Here is a 19,908-nt window from a genome sequence, read left to right on the forward strand (position 1 = left end):
AAAAATTGATTCTTTTCGGTATTTATATATGACTTTATTTGCATAAGAGTAGGGCATGTACATATTTTTGCTAGGATAGATAGCTATATTTTTCTTACTGGTTAGTGGTCTTCGGTTATATTAATCAGCAGAGAGGCGATGGGAAACAAAGTCATTTCTTATTTATTATATTTTTTTGCTTTAGAAAATTATAATGGGACTGGAACCTTTGGTGTAAACTTTAAATAGTGGAATAAAGTTTGTAGAGAAAGTATAGTTGCCGACAACGATAATCCATTTCCTTTTATCTAAGATCTGCTGATTTTAGCGGAAAAATCCTGACGTATGAGAATTCTTGTCTGCTGCATATTTAACATGTGCAAATATTTTACAAGCATGACAAATTTTTTTTACGATTTTTTTTTATCGAATAGACACAAAGTATCTACAAAACAGATTTTGCACAACAAAAATTATCTTCCCTTTAAAAAATTGGATTATTTACAATAATTCACAGGCGCCGGGCTTATAATCTTTAAAGTCGATTTATTTTATGCATATAATTAATTCGGTTTTAAGATTTGTATTTTTTTTTATATTATGATAGTTATATTACTTCTCAGTCTAAAGGTTTATTTTTTATCACTAAAATAGAAGTTACTGTATTTCAATACTCCAAGTGGTAGTGCGATCCGGTTTGTGATCCCTGTGTATTGTCTGGTTGCCTTGCCCTGAAGAAGTCAATAAGCAGAAAACCGTGTCGGCAAAGACGTGTGAAATCAAAAGAGCCTGTCCTTTTATCACTTAAAAAACTGCGTTTATATTCTTTTTTTATTTTTAATACTAATTTTACAACACATTTCTCAGAACTGATTATTTTAATCACATGCCGAATTTAGTATCTATTTTGGCAAATAAGCAATTTCGCTATTTAAGTTTATTATATGCATTAAAAATAAACTTTAGACTACTATTGTCTTTCCATTTAAAAACAATTTAACAAAAGAGAAATAAAACACCAAATTCATTAAAACTTGCTATAACTAAGTATTAAAATTTGACGAGTAACCTATTTATTTTATTATTTACTTTGATAAGTACGAAAACTATAAAATTTAAGCCGTTTCGATTATATGCAAATATCATTCTATGAAAATAAATAATAGCATGTACTCGTTAGTTTGTTTAAATTTGTTTTCATTTTAAACCACTAGTAGTTGATATGAAATCAGACACATATTCAAGGTAATAATGATTCGCATTTTATGCATATAGTCTATGTTTCATTATGTCACCACAAAAGTATTGATTAAAGCAAAAGTATTTATTAAGTCTAATGTCTATATACTAGGACAGAAATAATATAATCATAATAAGAGCATCCGATAATCCTTATGAATGATCTTTAGGTGAATTATATAGAATTATTATTAAAAAATGAAAATACTCTATCCTACAGGAAGTCACTTTACTTCCAAACTGAAATTATTCTCCCTTAAATGAAAAGCGGGCAAACTCAAATTTAGAAAAATTCGTATTATTACAGTCCTGAATAAGTGCATGCAAACCAGATGAAAATTACAGAACATGAAGCGTATGATTTTTAATGTCTGTCAATAAAAAGAGATATAAAACGAATGCTTTGTTGACTGTATATTAATGGTGTTGAAAATATCTTAATTTGCTTATTATTTAGCCCAAGGCCTATGTCTGGATTTATACGTCTCAGTTATATTAAAATTATTACATTTTCTTACAACAAATAAAATAGATTATCGTTGACTATATATTTCTTAATTCATCCAAAAGAAAAATAATATTTATTTGCATTGTTACAGTTTTTCTTACAATAAAATCCTTACAATTAAATATTCTAGTTATTGCTAATTTAAGACTTTTTTTATTATGAAAATAAACAAAGTTTCCAGAAGTCGTACAGACCAGGAAGGGTACAATCTACTTCAAATCCATATAAACAAAAATACAAATGTAAACAATAAATCACGTCGCTAAACTAATAAGAGTCAGAATAAAATGAACAAAACCTAATATCACAGGTACATTTTCGACCTAAATAATTATATCCTTAAATCATAGTTCTACCATATTAAAAAGATCTTTTCTCTACCATCTACTATAGGGATCTACCATCCCTAACACTTTCCGGCCAACATATTAACATTCCACTATAGGATACGGCACCCATCTTTATTCTGATTGGTTGATTTGAATAAATCTTGATGCCGCCAAGCAATAACCCAAGTACGGTACCGAATCATATAGCGGAATGTTTTGGCGGTGCTGAAACACAGAGTGGAATGTCAAAGCGGTGCTAAAATTCAGAGTGGAATATTGAGATTGTTGATAAACGTCTTGTAAAGGTTGTTAAAATACAGCCGATTAGTATAATTTCAAATTTAAGCTATGTTTTATTAGTTTTTTTTCTCAGGACTATTTTCTTTTTTCTTCCTATTATGTAAGAAAAATATGTAGATACTATTATGATAATTATCCAGTAAAAAATGGTCAAAAAAGCATTTATTATTATCTATTTATGTAAGGTGTTTAAAAAAAACCTTGACGAAATATAGAGAAAGTGGCCGCAGAAAAGCTTGCATCATGGTAGATAGGACATACAAAAAGCTACAATAAGGTTTAAAATGATATATTAGTATTTAATTATAAAACAAACAAACAAAACGGACGAATCCAAGTTATATTAATAGTCTAATAAATATATAATTTATTATTTGACATACAGTTTTTATTAAAATCTAAGGTGCCATTAGTGCTAGAGAGATTGGGTTATTCGGTTAATCACATGATGGGCATGTGCCAATACGGAGATTGTGCGTTTAACCAAATCTTTCAATCTCTCGTAGCATAAATGGTACCTTATTAATGGCTGATACCATGACTTTTCTTATTTAGACGATTTTGTGAAACATTTTTTGCCAAATTTCTTTTTCTTTTTTTTGATGAAGGTTTACCTTGGGCAGGACGGCCACTAGGAAGTCTTTGGGAACCTCTCGTGATTCCCACTTTTCTTCTACTTACTGATGTAGGTTGGATTTTTTTATATTTAAATTAGATCGATGTCTTAGTGCCAAAGAACTTCCAGCCTTGGAAAGAAATGATTCCCATGATGTCTTGATCTTAGACGATTTTAGTCTCTGCAAAACTTTTTTTTTGTTGAAGACGAGGTACCAAAATTTTTATGGTGTTTTGCCATAAGCGAAAAAATGTCCTTAAGCTCATTAGATGTTAGCAATGGCATATAAAAGGATATTGGAGGCACCTTTTCTGTAAAGGCCAATTTTGCCATTAGGTAACGAGATTCCATTGTTATGGCAGGAGCATTAACTATTTGGTCATCAAAATAAAAATATACTAATGCCTGATGCTTGCAGAATTTCCTTAGTTTTCCGACAAAACATGTACAAGCGCCAAAGTTTCCATCAACAAAATAAGATTCTCCTTTTTTGGTCGTGCTAGGAACTTTGTATAACTTTTGGCCTAGGTACACGATGCCCTCCTTTTTTAAATTATTTGTTTTATTCAGTAAATTTTTTAGTAATAATCTAGGCCCAGCATTTCTTGAATTTGCGAAATTTCTAATTCTTTTTTGATCATACTTCTCCATGCAAGTAACAGTAAAATCTATAAATGCTATAACATTATACGCTTTATTTCGTGAAAGAACGATATCTTTAAAAAGTCGAACACTAATTTGTGCGAAGTTGTTTGTCTGATGTCCATGCGTGGTGGCATCGTGATAAGCCAAGCACCACTGTTCTTTTCTCTCCTAGTAAGAATCAACATACCTAATCCAGTTTTGATGCTTTTTAATTATAAGGCAAGTAGTTTTATCAGTATCATTTTCGGAAAAAAGTTTGCCTGTACATATAGAATAAAATTTTGAAGCATCTTGAATACTTTCTGCTATCAAAATATTTCTAAAACTCTTGTAGAGTATTTGACAGTCATTTGCCTCTGCATTATTTTTTTTCAAAAAGCCACCGCCAAACTGCTTGCAAAATATGAAACTTACATAAGAGAAGTTTGCTTTTAGGCCAAACTAAATGCAAAGTATTTTTTTCTGCACTACTTTCATCTGTGACAAATATTTTTGGGTACCCTTACCCACCAAAACTTTGTTGCAAACTATTTTTAAGCAATAAAAATGCAGCTTCATAATCTGCCTCTGATTGGCCTTTAGTAATTAAAACAGCCAAGGATACAGCTCCAACTACACATGGTGTTAAAACAAAGGTAACAGAATGGCCAGCTGCATCGCAAGATGCGGTGCTGTCGGCAAAAACTAGCCCTTTGCATCAAGTTACAATAATTATTGCATATGAATTTTCATTATACTCGATAAGGATGCCATCCTTCATATAAAGTTCACGTTTCTCTATTAATTTCTAAAAAAAAAATAGAAAATAGTAGGTATGGTGTAAAGGTTTTTAAAATTTCTAATTTATGATCTAGCAGATATTATAGTGATAGAAAATGCTGTTCTCTTATCTAATTAATAAATTTGTATACATACACACCTCAATGGAGCCTGCACCAAATCGAGGACCCAAATTCACTTTTCTCCATTCAGTGTACCAATGAAGAACAGTGCGGTATTGTGGATTAATCTGAGTATTGGCAAATTCTGTACTGTTCAAGCCAAACTGCAACTCCATTTTTGATTCATGATAATTAATAGCTTCTCTTATGGACATTTCATAATTAAAATAAGAGTCAAAATACGATTTTATTTCCATTCTAGGGCGCAAAAATTAAGCAGCTTCTGCTGTATTTAAAGTATGGTTGTGTTCGTTTTTAATTTTAATAATTGTAGGATATCCTGCCTAAAAAATATTAAATTCTTAAATCGTGTGATAAAATTAACTATAATACTTACTTTAACATATGCATCTTTCTTCTTAGTATCATTGCGTATTTTTTGATCTCCCTTTTTTATTTTCCTCTCTCCTTACTCGCTGAAACACCCACCATGATGACATAAAAATGTCTTTCTAAAAATAACACCGTGTAAGTACTGTATAAAATTACCTAAATTAAACACTTCCAAGAAATATTTAAAAACAAAATGTTCTATAGCCATTTCGATAGACACAAATTGAAGTAACTACCTTATTTTCACTAACCACGCAAAAATGGCGGACAAAATATTACCTCATTTGTTCCATCTAAAAGACAATTGAATAAAACTATTACATTTTATCTAATTCATTTTTAGTGACATCTACAATCAAAAAGTACCAAAACTTTTTTCAACTTTATACTTACTTATATGAAAATCTAACGCTTTTATTCAATGCGCTTTTAACGCGCCACTAAGTGCCACTGTCTTCTTCATAAAGTTTTAGCCATTTCATAACTTCATCTTCTTTTTTAAATGATGCACGATAAATGAAATCGTTAACTTTAATAAAATTATTCATCATACCAAAGACCCACTTTAATATTTACAACTATAAATAAAAATCGATAACACCGATAAAAATCATGCAGGTAGGTAAACAAACGCATAATTTTAATCATAACCTCAAAAATAACCCTTATGTGCAATGAGATTTGCAGAGTAGTCTCGCTAACATTATACTCTGAATTTCGGCACCGCTTTGACATTCCACTCTGTGTTTCAGCACCATATAAACGCGACATTCCACTCTGCGTTTCAGCACCGCCAAAACATTCCGCTATATGATTTGGCACCGTACTTGGGTTATTGCTTGGCGGCGTCAAGATTTATTCAAATCAACCAATCAGAATAACGACGGGTGCCGAATCCTATAGTGGAATGTTAATATGCTTCCGGCCATTGTCGATAAATGTGTGGCCTTAAAAACCAACTAGACCTATGTGACGTGGAGACCTTCAATGTTTCAGTCTTACTATTCTTTTTATGTCTAGTATTATTCAGTTCAGTTTAGTATACGTTACGGTAATTAACCAATTTACAAAATAAATATAGTATATAAAATATTCAATAAAACAAGATTTTATATCGCAATAAAACACTTGAAGTATTAGTACTATCATTAAATATCTAGCATAAATAACAGATAACAGGTAACATCAATAAAATTAAATAATATATACATAAGGATAACAATGGTTTAAAACAGGGTAACTACAATAGAAAAGGAGACACACTTTAAGCAAAATCAAGATATAAAATTATATTGCACTTAAGCAGATTTTAAAATTCGTTGAAGTGAACTCAGAGAACAATGAAACAAATCTATACTGACACCATTTGAGTTAATCATCATTCTACCTATTGCACAGTTTTCACCATACAGTGTACGATGTTGTTCAAGGTAGAATAATCTAGTCTGTCTGAGCACTGTAGCAGGAGGAAAATTTAAATTAAGCTGACACAACAACTCAGAAGACTTTATTACATTGTTAAGAATCTTCTATATTGTGACAATATCGCAGTTTTTACGTCGAGTCTCTTAACTTTTCAATGTTCAGTAATTTATACATTTCGTTGTAATTAATATCAACAAGGAATATTAAGCTTGTAAGAAATGTATCTTATGAATTTACGTTGAACTTTTTCTAAACACATTATATATTTAGCATAATAAGCTGACCATATACATGAATTCGACTCAAGTTGACTGCGAACCAATGAAAAATACAGAAGTTTGATGGAATCAATACTGCTGAAATCATGAGTAAGAAATCACTGCTTAATAAAACCCAACATTTTGTAAGCCTTATTACACAGGTTTTCAATATTTTTAAAAAAAGTTAGTATGCAATCAAAAAGCACTCCAGGATCACGTATCTCTGATACCTTCTCAATAAGTGAACTCATTAGATGGTACTGATGAAATAGTGGACTAAAACTTCTGGTATATTGAATATATTTGCATTTTTTAGCATTTAGGACCATTCTATTGTTCTTGCGCCATAATTTAAATTAGGGAAGATCAGAACAGAGTTCATGATGTGCCAAGTTACTGTCTATAATTCTAAAAATGTTAACATCATCAGCAAAACGTAACACATTACAATAATCCAAACAATGAACAACACCATTAATAAAAAGATTAAATAAAAAAGAGGCAAGATGGGCACCCTGAGGAACCCTAGAAGTCACTGGAAAAGGACTAAAATAAAAGTTATTTATTTTTATAATCTGTGTTCTTTCAGACAGATATGACTTCAACCAGGCCAAAAGACAACCATCGATGTCATAGAGAGACAATTTCGTAACCAGGAGAGAATGATTAACGCTGTCAAAGGCCTTGGAAAAGTCAGTATAAATGGAATCAACCGACATAACATTTTCTGAGGCCGCCGACAGAGCTGTTTGGTAAAGTAACAAATTAGTTTTGATGAACCTACCCCTGACAAACCCATGCTGCTTAGTTGAGATTATGTTTTTGAATTTCTCTAATAAAAAATCTGTGACCAAACTTTGCAAAGTGACAAGCCAGAAAAAGAGGACGATAGTTTTTCACATCATCCCTCTGACCAGTATTCGTAAATATAGGAGTCAAATAATTTGACTTCCATGAGGTTGGAAAACTACCTGTTTTGAAAGACAAATTACAAATCAGCCATATTGGACGTGCCAAAGTAAAACCACAGTGTTTTATGAAGACAGCTGGAATACAGTCAGGCCCAGGGCCCTTAGTAACACTGACATTGGTTAACTTTTCAAAGACTTCAGATATTTGTACATGCATTTCATCAATATAAAAAAAAAATGCAATATCATGCTGAGTAAATTCTTGAACATCAAATTCATCAGGAGAGTAGACTGAAGAAAAATATTGTGTAAATCAAGACGCTATTTCATGGCCATTTTGAACCACTGCATCTAAATATTTCACAGTAGATGGAATACTGTTATTTTGTGTCTTATATCTTACATATTCCCAAAAATATTTAGGGTCACTGGTAATAGAAGATTGGGTTTGCTCAATATAGTTTGAGTAGCACTGATCGGCCTGATTTTTACAGATTGCTCTAAGATTACTGAACATTTCATAGTCTTCAACGGCTTTAGACTGTTTATACTTTGCATGTGCCAATCTTTTTTGCAAGACATTTGATTTCAATTCTGCGCTGAACCATATTGGAAACTTGAATTTATTGTTCATTTTTATGATACAAAAAATGTTTTGTTGCTGCTCCGCTGCTGGATCACCAACTTGTATAGTGTCTCTGCTGCTGGGAACAGCAAAGGTTGTTTGTGGACTGTATTTTTTATAGTTGAATTAAACAAACAAGTCCATCGTGAACCACTTCTTTATTTAAGAAATGCACTTAATGTGTAAAGAAAGTGGAGGGCTTATTTAACGGCGTTAGTTCGTCGTTGACAACAACGTGACGTTTTTGCTGTCTGTCTGGGTAATTACTGTGTAAAGACCTTCGAAAGTCAATATTGTGTTAAATAAAATCCTTTTTAAGTGATGTTTTGCCGCTTTAACACCGGCTTCCCACAAACCACCATGATGAGGAGAAAATGCTGCAATAAAATGCCATGAAACTTCAAAAGATGATTCTAGATTTTCTTTAAGTGTGGGTGAATTGCTTTTTAGGAAGGTACCTAGTTCCTTCAAATAATTGCATGCACCTACAAAATTAGTACCATTGTCAGAATAAACATTCAATGGTTTACCAAGTCTTGCAATAAATCTCTGAAAAGCTTCAAGAAAGGCCCCCGTGCTTAACTCAGTAACCAGCTCCAAATGGATCGCTTTTGTTGTTAAACAAATGAAGAGTGCTAAATAACATTTGCTGATCTTGCAACCACGTCCCTTTCGATCCTTTATTTGAAAAGGTCCAACATAGTTAATGCCAACATCAGAGAACGGAATTCGAGGACTGACTCGGGAACTTGGAAGATTACCCATGATAGGGTTAGGTGAAGTGGGATTGAAACGAAAACAAATGAGGCACTCTTTGATAATTCGCTTTGCTAAATTCTTACCAGATATAGGCCAGTAATTATCTCTGATGTGTGCAAGCAATGATTGAGTGAAAGTTGAAAATTTGTGGAAAGGAAATAAATTTTGATTTTCGATTTCCACAAATGTTTGGGTTGTTTTGCGAAGATCTGGCAATTCTGTAACAGCTATTGGTTTGTGCATGTGAATATCTAAGAGCCAATTGATAGATGGCTCACGAAGCCACAATGGACCATGAAACCACATGTCTGAATTAATAATATCGTTGGGTAGCATTCCTCTTGATAGAATGTCTGCAGGGTTCTGATCCGTAGAGACATATCTCCATGAGTCAATTGGAGTAATTTGTTGTATAGTGGAAACGCGATTTCCCACAAAAACCTGTAGAGTGTTGGGTGAACATCTTAACCACGCAAGGGCTACAGTTGAGTCACACCAAAAATAGACTTCACTGAATTGTAAAGTTAAAGAAGATTTGACCTTAATATAGAGTTGTGCCAAAAGTAAAGTGCCACATAATTCCAATCTTGGAATGCTTAAAGATTTGAGTGGCGCTACCCTAGTTTTGGATGTAAGAAGTTCGACATGAACTTTATTATATTCGTCCACAGTTCGAACATAGATACATGCTCCATATGCACTATTTGATGCATCCGAAAATCCATGGAGTTGAACAGTGACTGGATTTTTTACTGAAATACATCTTGAAATTTGTAATTTATTTAAATTAAACAGTTGCGATCTGAAATGTAACCACTTCTTGGCTATGTCAACTGGAACTGGTTCGTCCCATGAAAGTTTTAGTGTCCATAAAATCTGTAGAAGTATTTTCGCTTTAATGACAACTGGACTTAAGAGACCAAGGGGATCAAAGATCTTTGCCACTTCGGACAAAATAAGTCGTTTTGAGAATTGCCCAACTTTTGAGGGGATATCGATATGAAATGAAAGGTTATCTGTTTCACAAGACCAAAACATGCCCAAGGTTTTGTTTGTTTCTGAAGACCCGAAGAAATGATCAGCAGTACAACTTCCATGTGCAAGGTTTGATAAAAGATCTTTGCTGTTGGACTTCCATTTTCGTAAGTCAAAACATGCTGACTTTAAAATTGAGGAAATTTCGAGGCATAACCGAGTTGCATCTTGCACTGAGTCTGCTCCTGCGAGCAAATCATCAACGTAGAAATTCTTACTTATGATTTTTGATGCCTGAGGGTATGATGAGATGTGATCTAATGCTAACTGCTTAAGACACCGTGTGGCTAAGAAAGGGGCGCTAGCCGTACCATATGTGACAGTGTTTAAAGCGAAAACCTTTAGATCATCCTTTGGATCGCTTCGCCATAAAATTAATTGTAAAGGGCGAAACTCTTGCTTTACCTGTATTTGCCTATACATCTTGCAAACATCTGCTGAAAAAACGATTTGATGCTGTCGAAATCTTAAGATTATAGAAACTAAATCGTCCTGAACTACTGGCCCAACCATTTGAATTGAATTGTAAGATAAACCAGTAGTGCTTGGAAACGAACTATTGAAAACGACTCTGAGCTTGGTAGTTTGACTTTTCTCACGTAGCATACCGTGATGGGGAGAAAAATAACAAATTTGATCATTAGAAGGTATAAATGGTGACATATGATTTAAACTTTGATACTCGGACATAAATTCCTGATACATTTGCTTTAACTTCGGATTTTTATGTAATTTTCTCTCTAAGGATATAAATTGTTGTGTTGCTTGAACCTTTGTATCACCCAAGACTTCTAAAGACTTCTTTAGTGGTATCCCTACAATGAATCTGCCATCTGAATCTCTCTCAAAATGTTCGATGAAATGTTTCTCTGCTAAGAGTTCTTCTTCTGAAAGGATTGGCGATGAGGTTGAAACCTCTTCAATTTCCCTAAACTTTTGCAACTGATTTTGAATATCTAAGGTTTTTGAGAAATGACAAAGGGTATTCTTTGATGAGTTAGGAATACCTATAGGACCTGACACCAACCAACCCAATTTGCTATTCTGCAGAATAGGCTTATTGGGGCCTAAAGTAATGCGTTCCGCAGAAATAATATCCCAAAATACTTGAGCTCCAATAAGTAAGTCAACGTGATTGGGCTCAAAGAATGCTGGATCAGCTAAATGATAGTTAGTTGGAATATCTAGACATTCTGGATTGAAATATGTGTTAGGTAAATCACCTGTGATTTCTGGAATGACTAAACAATCTAATGAAACATTGAAGTTATTATAACAAGACTTGAATTTGACTCGACATGATTTGTTAATATTAGACACTGAATGCCCAATTCCTAGGATTGAGGAATTAATTTTGTATTGTGTTATGCCTAATTTATTCACAAAATCTTGGGATACAAAATTAGACATTGAAGCATTGTCTAGGAGGGCTCTGCATGAATGCCCTTTACCATGAATATCGAAAACTTGCACCACTGCTGTGGCTAGTAAGATTTGACTCTTAGTTGAATTATATAAGGCAACTTGACCTTGAGTAGTTTCTTCACTTGAAACAAGGTGGCCATCTTCAACTGGAATTAAAGGTTGCTGTTTATGAAGTAATGAATTATGCCGTTGTTTACAATGTCTACAATGACCATACCGACATTTATCTAGTTTGTGGCCACTGCGCAAACAATTAACACATAATTTTTGTGATTTAATTGTAGACCATCTCTGATCTACTGAAAGAGCAGTAAATTTAGGACAATGATAGATTGCATGCTGTTGTTTACAATAAAAACAACATAAGTTAGAACTCTGATGAGTTGACGGTTGATTGACAATGAAGGTTTTGCGTGGTTTACCCTTATGCATTGCTACCTTATCTAAGAAATCTGCACGAGATGACAGGTACAAAATAGGTGAGAGCGTTGCCTAATGCATTATACAAACAATCCACATTAGCGTTAACATCAGATGAGAATAAACTTTCACAATGCGCATTAAGAAGGTAGCTGTTAAGACCTGCATAATCTCCATTCTTGAAGTCGTGTATTTCTTCACAATAATCAAGAGATTCAAAATTGTTTAACTTTATAAAAATCATCAATGCAGGATGATGTCGATCACATTACTATTGTTACTAAAAACTAGATGTAGATATACCCCATTTGCATTTTGAATGTTATTGATCTGATGCATTTTAAGGCATGGCATTGTTTCAAATAAAGATTCTGCAGGCCCCACAACACCACTACTAAACATTCCAAGAGCGTTATTACGCCAAGTCAATTTTGGTAGATTAAAATCACCGGCAATCAAAATTGAGCTGTCACCATAGTCTTTGGCCACCCTCTCAGTTGTCTCACAAGAACGTTGGTAGTCTTCGGGTTTAGAATTAGGACGAGTGTAAAAGCAACAAAAAATTCGTCTCACTTTACCAAAAATAACGGAAACCCAGATGGCTTCAGATTCTTCATGAGCCATAGGCAGTTATTATGTTCATGTGTAATTACTGTCAGTGAAAACCTGTCTCTATATTGAATTATTAATAATTTAAACGTAAATAATTGTCCTATGGGTCCTCAAATACCCTAAAGTCACACGAAAGATCACTAGAATAAGTACTATTTTGACCATGCATTGCTTTTAATTTTTTTTTGTACAACTTCTAGTGATTTACCATGTCTGTAGTAAGTTCCTCCCCAACGGCCCCAACAACTTATATCATACTAAATACGTGCATTTCCTAGACTGTGATAAGTAATAATCAGTTCTCGAATCCCTAAATTGTTTTAATGTGTATAGAACACATCTCAATTTTCATATTATATTGTTCATGTGGATGTCCCATTTTAAATGTTTATCAATTTCTATCCCTAGATATTTTATATGGTTAACACATTTATTAAAAATCTCATCTCCGCCAAATTTTATTTTAGTTTTACTAAAATTTATGGTAAGTGACATTGCATCAAACCACTTTTTACTAATTAGAAGTGTTCGTTCTGTAACTTCTTTGACCTCTTCTCATAACTTCCTGGTACAAAATGACAGCGTCATCGGCGACGGATGAAACATCTCTACACCCCTTAGGTCCAGTAAACCATTAATGTATATGGTAAACAGTAAAGGACATTGAATCCCATATCTAACAGTTCTAGTAGTGCTTTAAGAATCATCAATTTTCATGACTTGTTGTCTATCTGAGAAGTATAATTTAAAAAGATTTAATGCAGGGCCTCTGATACCTATACTATTTAGGTTGTTAGGTAGAATTTGATGATTGACCGTACCAAACGCTTGGGCCAAATCAAGAAACACACAAATGGGTTTTTTTATTTTGTCCAATTTTTTTGTATATATTTGAGGTTAAATAATATATTGCATCTTTTGTTGAGACTTATTCTCTAAATATAAATTGCTTCTTGGATATTAATTTATATTTTTTAACTTATTTTGTTATTCTGATTTTAATTATTTTTGCTATATTTGATATTAGCGATATGGGCCTATAATTAGAAACATCTAATTTATACCCTTTTTTGAATAATGATTTAATAAGGCTATTCTTTAAACATTATGGGAAGGTGCCAGTTATGAACATTTTATTTATTTAAGCTATTAAAGGATTTTTAATGTGATTTTTAATTCTTTTAACGTTTTAGCGATAATACTATCAAGTCTTTTTTTTTGTTTAAAATTATTTTATCTGATTTATATTCTCTTCATATACTGGATTTTTGGAACTGAGTAAAAATTTTTTGTACAAACGTTGTACAAACAATCCACTTGCTATCCAAGTGTCTTTTTTTGTTTCTTTTTTTTAAAGTAAATTTTTAGTGGCATTGTCTATATGTTGTTTTAATTTACACACAAACAAATGATTCGTTTACATTAATTTTCGTATATATTATTTCTTAATTTATATTGTTTAAGAATGTATGTAATTTGTTGTAGTCAGTTTCGTTTATTTCTTTGTTTTTAGTATTAGTTTTAAGTATTAAGTATTAAGTATTTAGTTTTAAGTATTATGCCAAAAGTGTATGCTGACAATTATTGAAAAATAGTCCGTAATATCAGCACTATCACAAAATAATTTAATATTTTTATATCATCTTTCATTGAATCTTTAAAAAAATGTGGTCTATAGAACACAACTACATGTATTATTTTGTATGCGAGTGTAGTTATTAATTAATAAAGTATGAAATTTCTAAAAATTTCTGGTGTAAATATTGAAAATATATAAATAATAATTTCATATACGATGTTTTCATTGAACGAACCAGGAAACGTTTAATTTTTTATTTGTCAAGGTTCTGTCAATCACCTCCACCTAACCTCACTTTGAAATTCCTCAAAAACTTTTATAAGTATTTGTCTGCTAATATCTCTCGAGTAATTAGATCCTTTAAATCATTAAAATTTTTATGTGGGATTTGATAAACTTTGCTTTTTAAATACCCCTAAAGAACAAAAATCTAGTGACGTTAAGCCTGGCGAACGTGCGGGCTATTCAATTGCACCACGTCTCACAGCTCCAGTTTAATCACAAATTGATTAAAGTGCAAATATTTTCCTAAAATTCCTGTAAAACATACAGAGTGATTCCCAAGATACTTTAAAGCATGAAAGTTACTTAAAATTACTTACTTTTCCTGGAAGAACATACAAAATGATTCCAGATGCCCGAAAAACATTAAATATTTCTTAAAACTCCGGGATGAGATGGTAAATGATGCAAAATGCCTGAAATAATATAAACATTTATTACCAGAGTCTTGAAGGTATAAGAAGTCCTGAAATACATAAAAAACTAACGTCAAACGCCTGGAATAAAGTGGAAAATTACTTTAAATTCCTGGAAGAATGACGTTAGTTTTCTGGAAAATTGACATTGATCTAAGGTCTAGAAGACATAGAAAATGCAGTTAAATGCCTGGAAATTATAGTCAAGACCTGGAAAACATACAGTGATGTTATACGCCTGGAAGATGTTAAAGAGTTATTGGCGAAGCATAAAAACGTGAAAAATTAATATTAATATCCCTGGAAGACAGACAAAATGACTCCGGGAATCCTGGAAACCAGAAAATATTTCCTAAAACTTCTCGATTTTTAACTTTTTTGAGTGTTTGAAGTTATTATAAGAAACCTGATGGTGGAAAGTTTAATGCTGTACAGTTATAAAGTAGCACTGTTATTAGATTGTATTTTGTAGTCTAGTAGTATTTAGATTGTCCGATATTATACATCGGTTCAAAAAAAATAAGCAAAATAATTCCGGTGATATGAAATCCCAAAGTAGGCCTACTATATTGGAAATGTAACAAACAAGCAGATCTTTACACTACTTCAAAGTATCATTAGGATGTTTAAAATATTAAGGAAGAGTTAACAGGGTATAAGGAAAAAATATATAACTTGAGAATAGTCGCACAAGATTTACGGTCCGAAATTATTAAACTTATACAGAGGATTATTGCAACTCAAGAAGAGCAACTTAGAAGAAATAATAATATTTTAGTATTTGAATTGATGGAAACGGACGAAGAACCACTGAAAGATATTTTGCTTTTTTGAATAGAATGTTAAAATAAAAATTCAAATATCAGCTAGTTATTAAGATAACTTTTACAGAATCGGCTGAAAAAGCAACATTACTAGGCCAATCTTGATTAGGTTTGTTAGATAAATATCGACACAGCAAACCCTGAAAAACTCCAATAAACTGGAATTAGCGTTGGCCAATCTACTAACAGTGAAACAAAAAATCTAATTAACGGACACTTTGGTTCTTAAATTCTTCACTCCTTGTCTGACCCAAAACAAGATCCAAAGAGTTCAAAAAACATGGCTGTAATAATGTCTATCGCTATTCACTACTACTTAAGATCATTAATAATTCCGAATTTTAAAAGGAAAAGGAAAAAATAAAACCTTATCTTTTAAATCCTAACCTGTTATGGTTAGGTTGTGGTCCAAAAGAAGCCTTTACTTTATATGTGTAACTGGTTTAATGCCAACAAAATGTTCCTAAATATAAATAAATGTGACATTTACAAGAAAAACAAACCCATTCTGAAATTCATATAATGTCACTAAATCTTATCAGGTGAGAAGAAAAAATAAGGTAAAAGACTTGGGTGTCATTTTCGAAGAAATATGAAATTCAACAACCACTTTCTTCATATTAGGAATAAAACATTAAAGCAAGGGCTTTCCCAAATATCGCACCAAAACTCCAAATCTTTTGGTATATCTTTATTTAAATTTTCGTAAATTGTGTTCATTTAAAAAAAATCAAAATGGCAGCCACAAAATAACATCCGACTTTTGTAAAAAATCGTGTTTCGTGTTAAAATCAACTGATTCATCCATTTTCGGGGTCGCTGAATTCGAAAACGATGTTTATTTAAAAAATTCAAAATGGCGTCCCACTTTTGTTAAAAGTCGTGTCTCGTGTCAAAATCAACTGATACATACATTTTCGAGGTAGCTAAATTGGAAAATGATGTTCAGTTTTAAAAATTCAAAATGGCGACAACAAAATGGTTTTATTAATTTTTTATTAATTTAGGTCATGTTTTGAGGTCAACTAAAATCGTTCTAAATAACAAGACTTTTCCGCTTACAAAACACTTAGGTCACAAGTCTCTAGATAGAACTCGGTGTCACTCATAAACTAATTCTCCATTGAATATTAAATCTTGTTAGGAAATACAAATAATTTTCAACCCCAATTTCATCCACACAAAAATATTTGGACTCAATGAACTGTTTATTACCATACATTTTTACTGACAAAACGTTTTAACTTGCATCAGTTTTTTTGTTAAAGTGAGATGGAAAATTTATTGTCATTTAAAATAATGTGTGATACTATGAGGCAACCATTAGACCTACCAAAGTTTAAGTTGATAAAATGTTGTGTAACACATTTTTGAATCTAAAATGAAATTAAAAATAAAATTGTTGCTCTACAAAGAGTAAAAAGAAATTTACCACAAGTTACAAGTAAAGTAAAATTTAGTTTTTGCATGAGCATTACATGACAAAAACAAAAGTAAGATGGAAAACTTTTGATGATTTATTTTCTTTATCAATGAAATAGTAATTTAGATTTTTTGTTTTATTATTTGAGAAATAAAACACTAATCATAATTATAAAAATTTAATTACAATATCCATTATCGATATAATTAATACTATTAATACTATATACTATTTAGATATCTCCTAAATATTTACTTCAAATGTATATAAATTTTAATATACTTTACTTGGTCGATAAATCTGCTCTATCTTTTCTAGTGGTCGAAAATTATTGTATCTCAGATCTAATAAATTCATCTTTTAAAACGTGGATTTATTATCTGGTCGAATTTACCTTTAAGGATCTTATAAAAAAAATATATTCTTCCAAGCAACACATCAGATCACCCCTACAATATTAAAAACTTAAGGATACAGAATATTATTTTATATTAATTTATGTTAAATCCTTACTTTACTTTTCATCCCAACGCATTTTCGATTCCATCTTTCAGCCTGTTTTTGTTTTCCAGCTTTTTGAGCTGCAATAGCCGCTGCCACGGCCAATTCACAGTCTGTGGGTGATAATTCTGCTGCTCGTTCATACATAGTTGCTGCCTCCGTAAGTCTTTTACCAGAAGTCAAGAAGGCACCTATAAAAATTAGGATGAAAAGACTTATTGGTAAGATTCAGAAAATAACATGTCATTCTGATCAGTTATTTATTCATCATCATAATTCAAGATTTTAGATTTGCGAATTGAAGATAGTGGTAAAGAAGAAAGTACAGGAGAACTTTGGAAATATCTATAGACATGGATAGTTCTTCTATAGAGTTAAAGTCGAGAACCAAATAAATTAAACCATTTTAAGACACTTGTTTTAAAATGAGGCGATGTACAGTGCCTTTGATAGATCTTAAAAGTCTGATATTGTTTACAATATTCTTTTCTGTTTATGGCCAAAATATAATAAATCTAAAGGAAGAAAATAAAATCAACTGATTAATCAAATAATATTACCAAAAATCCCATGTTTTACTGATCTGAAGAGCCTGCCAATGTTAATGCTCCTCCTAAAAATGTTTAAACTTATACGCAATGTACTTGTAATTTAAAAGATAGAAGTGATGCAGATTTCACTATCAGATGGGGATAAGGAAAAGACAAATTAAATTTTTAAAATCTAAGAAGAGAAAATTGATATTTTAATGATCTGCCCAGAAATTATAAACCGTACTATAATATAACGTACTAGGAAACTAGTTCAATTCCTTACTGAATAAAATGCTCAGTGCCAAGTCCTTAATCTACAAGTTAATGATGTTCAATATATTTACGAAATGTCGTTAACTTCCAAATTTTAGCTAGATGTATAATAAAAAATTAATAATAAAATCTAATAAAACTGGTAAACGGAAAACCATTGGTAATGATTTAAGACCTTACAAAAGACCTAACTTCTAAACGGATATACTTTATTGCCAACATGTCTTCTATAACAACTTAATAAATAATCAGTTTAGCCATTCTATGACTAAAGAGTTAATAATTTTCGAAAAAAAGATTTCTCCAGGACGCAAAATGCCAAAACCTGAAAGCTCCTTATTTTAATTTTTTAGTTATTTTCATTAGTAATATAATATATTTCGTGCAACTATCTATGCTTTAGATATTTTGATTTCTTAGTTTGATTATACATTACATTTTTTGTATTACCCTTTGGTTTTCTAATTATTTGTGTGAAAGGCAAATTTGGTTTCCTGTTTTAAAAGCTGAAAATTATTTGAATTAGTTACTTACCAAAATGATAATAAACATTAGGATTGTTTGGGGCTAGCCTTTGGGCTCCTCTAAACCACTGTTCTGCTTCTACAGATCTGCTTATCTAACAAATAATTTAAAAAATAAAGTTCAATTTTATTAAACATACAGGGTTTGTAATTTGGTACGAAACTCTGGGGTGACTCGTTTTAGGAAAAAATAGTTCCTATAAATATTTGTGCTTCATTTCTACAAGCCTAGTTGAAAAAAAAAACGGTTTTAAATAATTTAAATATTTCTAGACTAATCTGGTTAATAATTTATGAAGCTATTTAAAGTACTAAGGCACTTATGTAGCTTTAACTTGTAGATTGAAATTATTAGTTCACTATTAGTATTTAGGCTCAAAATACAAATCTTTGTTCCCTTGTATTTCTTCATATTTTGTTTACCATGAAAATGAACACTTAAGAATATTAGTCTTATTATCTGGAGAATTTACTATAAATAGATGAAAAAGTCGTTCATATATTCAAAGAGTTTAATTCACAAGACTTGTATCTAAAATATGTTTAGAAATATTTATCAACAAAAGCAAATGTATGACAATCGTAAAAGATCCTCTCAGATGCAAGTGCTAGTGGTAGGAGACAATCCCATACAGGAGTTAATGTAATTCAGATATCTGATGGGCATGCGGAAAGCAAAATTAGGACTTACCAAACTTGATCAGACCGATCATACAGAAGTCCGCAAAGACGCCAATAAGACCAAACCAAAATGGAAACAGAGAAGAAGAGTAGGAGAACAAGAAGAGACAGAGTAAGAAACAAAGATATGAGAAACAATTGCAAAAAAAATAAGATATTGTAAGATGGGGAAGACAACGTAAGAGTCAGTGGTACAATCATGTATGATGGATGGACGAAAACAAACTTTCGAAAATAATCCTAGAAAACAACCCGCCCAACTCAAAACATTCCGGGAGGTCACGTAAAAGATGGAGAGATAGTTGGCTATGTATCTCTCAAGAAAATATGCGAAGAAAGCTTCAGAATTAATAGATCAATAGATCTTCAGGAAGTAGTAGAACAGTACAAGAAGTTAAAGCTAAATAAGCCTTAATACTAGTTCTTTAAAGTAATTAGCTTTATTACTTTAAATAACTGCGCCAAATATGAATCACCCTCTAAAGTTTGGACCAATAGTTAAGAAACACC

The 19,908-nt window shown here is 31.7% G+C and overlaps 1 protein-coding gene across 3 annotated transcripts in view; it reads right to left on the reverse strand.

Annotated features, from left to right (window-relative positions):
* Positions 1 to 17,129: 17,129 nt before the first annotated feature.
* LOC126744496 (protein O-mannosyl-transferase TMTC2-like) overlaps positions 17,130 to 19,908 on the reverse strand; it is a 61,038-nt gene continuing 58,259 nt past the window's right edge. For 2 of the 3 annotated variants that reach the window (XM_050451932.1, XM_050451934.1), the window contains 3 exons: positions 18,728 to 18,812; positions 17,400 to 17,578; positions 17,185 to 17,335 (listed from right to left, as the gene is read on the reverse strand). In XM_050451932.1, the coding sequence (XP_050307889.1) occupies positions 17,330 to 17,335; positions 17,400 to 17,578; positions 18,728 to 18,812 (270 nt within the window). In that variant the 3' untranslated portion in view covers positions 17,185 to 17,329. Of the gene's footprint in view, positions 17,336 to 17,399; positions 17,579 to 18,727; positions 18,813 to 19,908 lie in introns of all 3 variants that reach the window. The other variant, XM_050451933.1, reaches the window with a different exon arrangement.

The sequence above is a fragment of the Anthonomus grandis genome, chromosome 14 (genome assembly GCF_022605725.1).
Source record: "Anthonomus grandis grandis chromosome 14, icAntGran1.3, whole genome shotgun sequence".
NCBI classification, from domain to species: domain Eukaryota; kingdom Metazoa; phylum Arthropoda; class Insecta; order Coleoptera; family Curculionidae; genus Anthonomus; species Anthonomus grandis.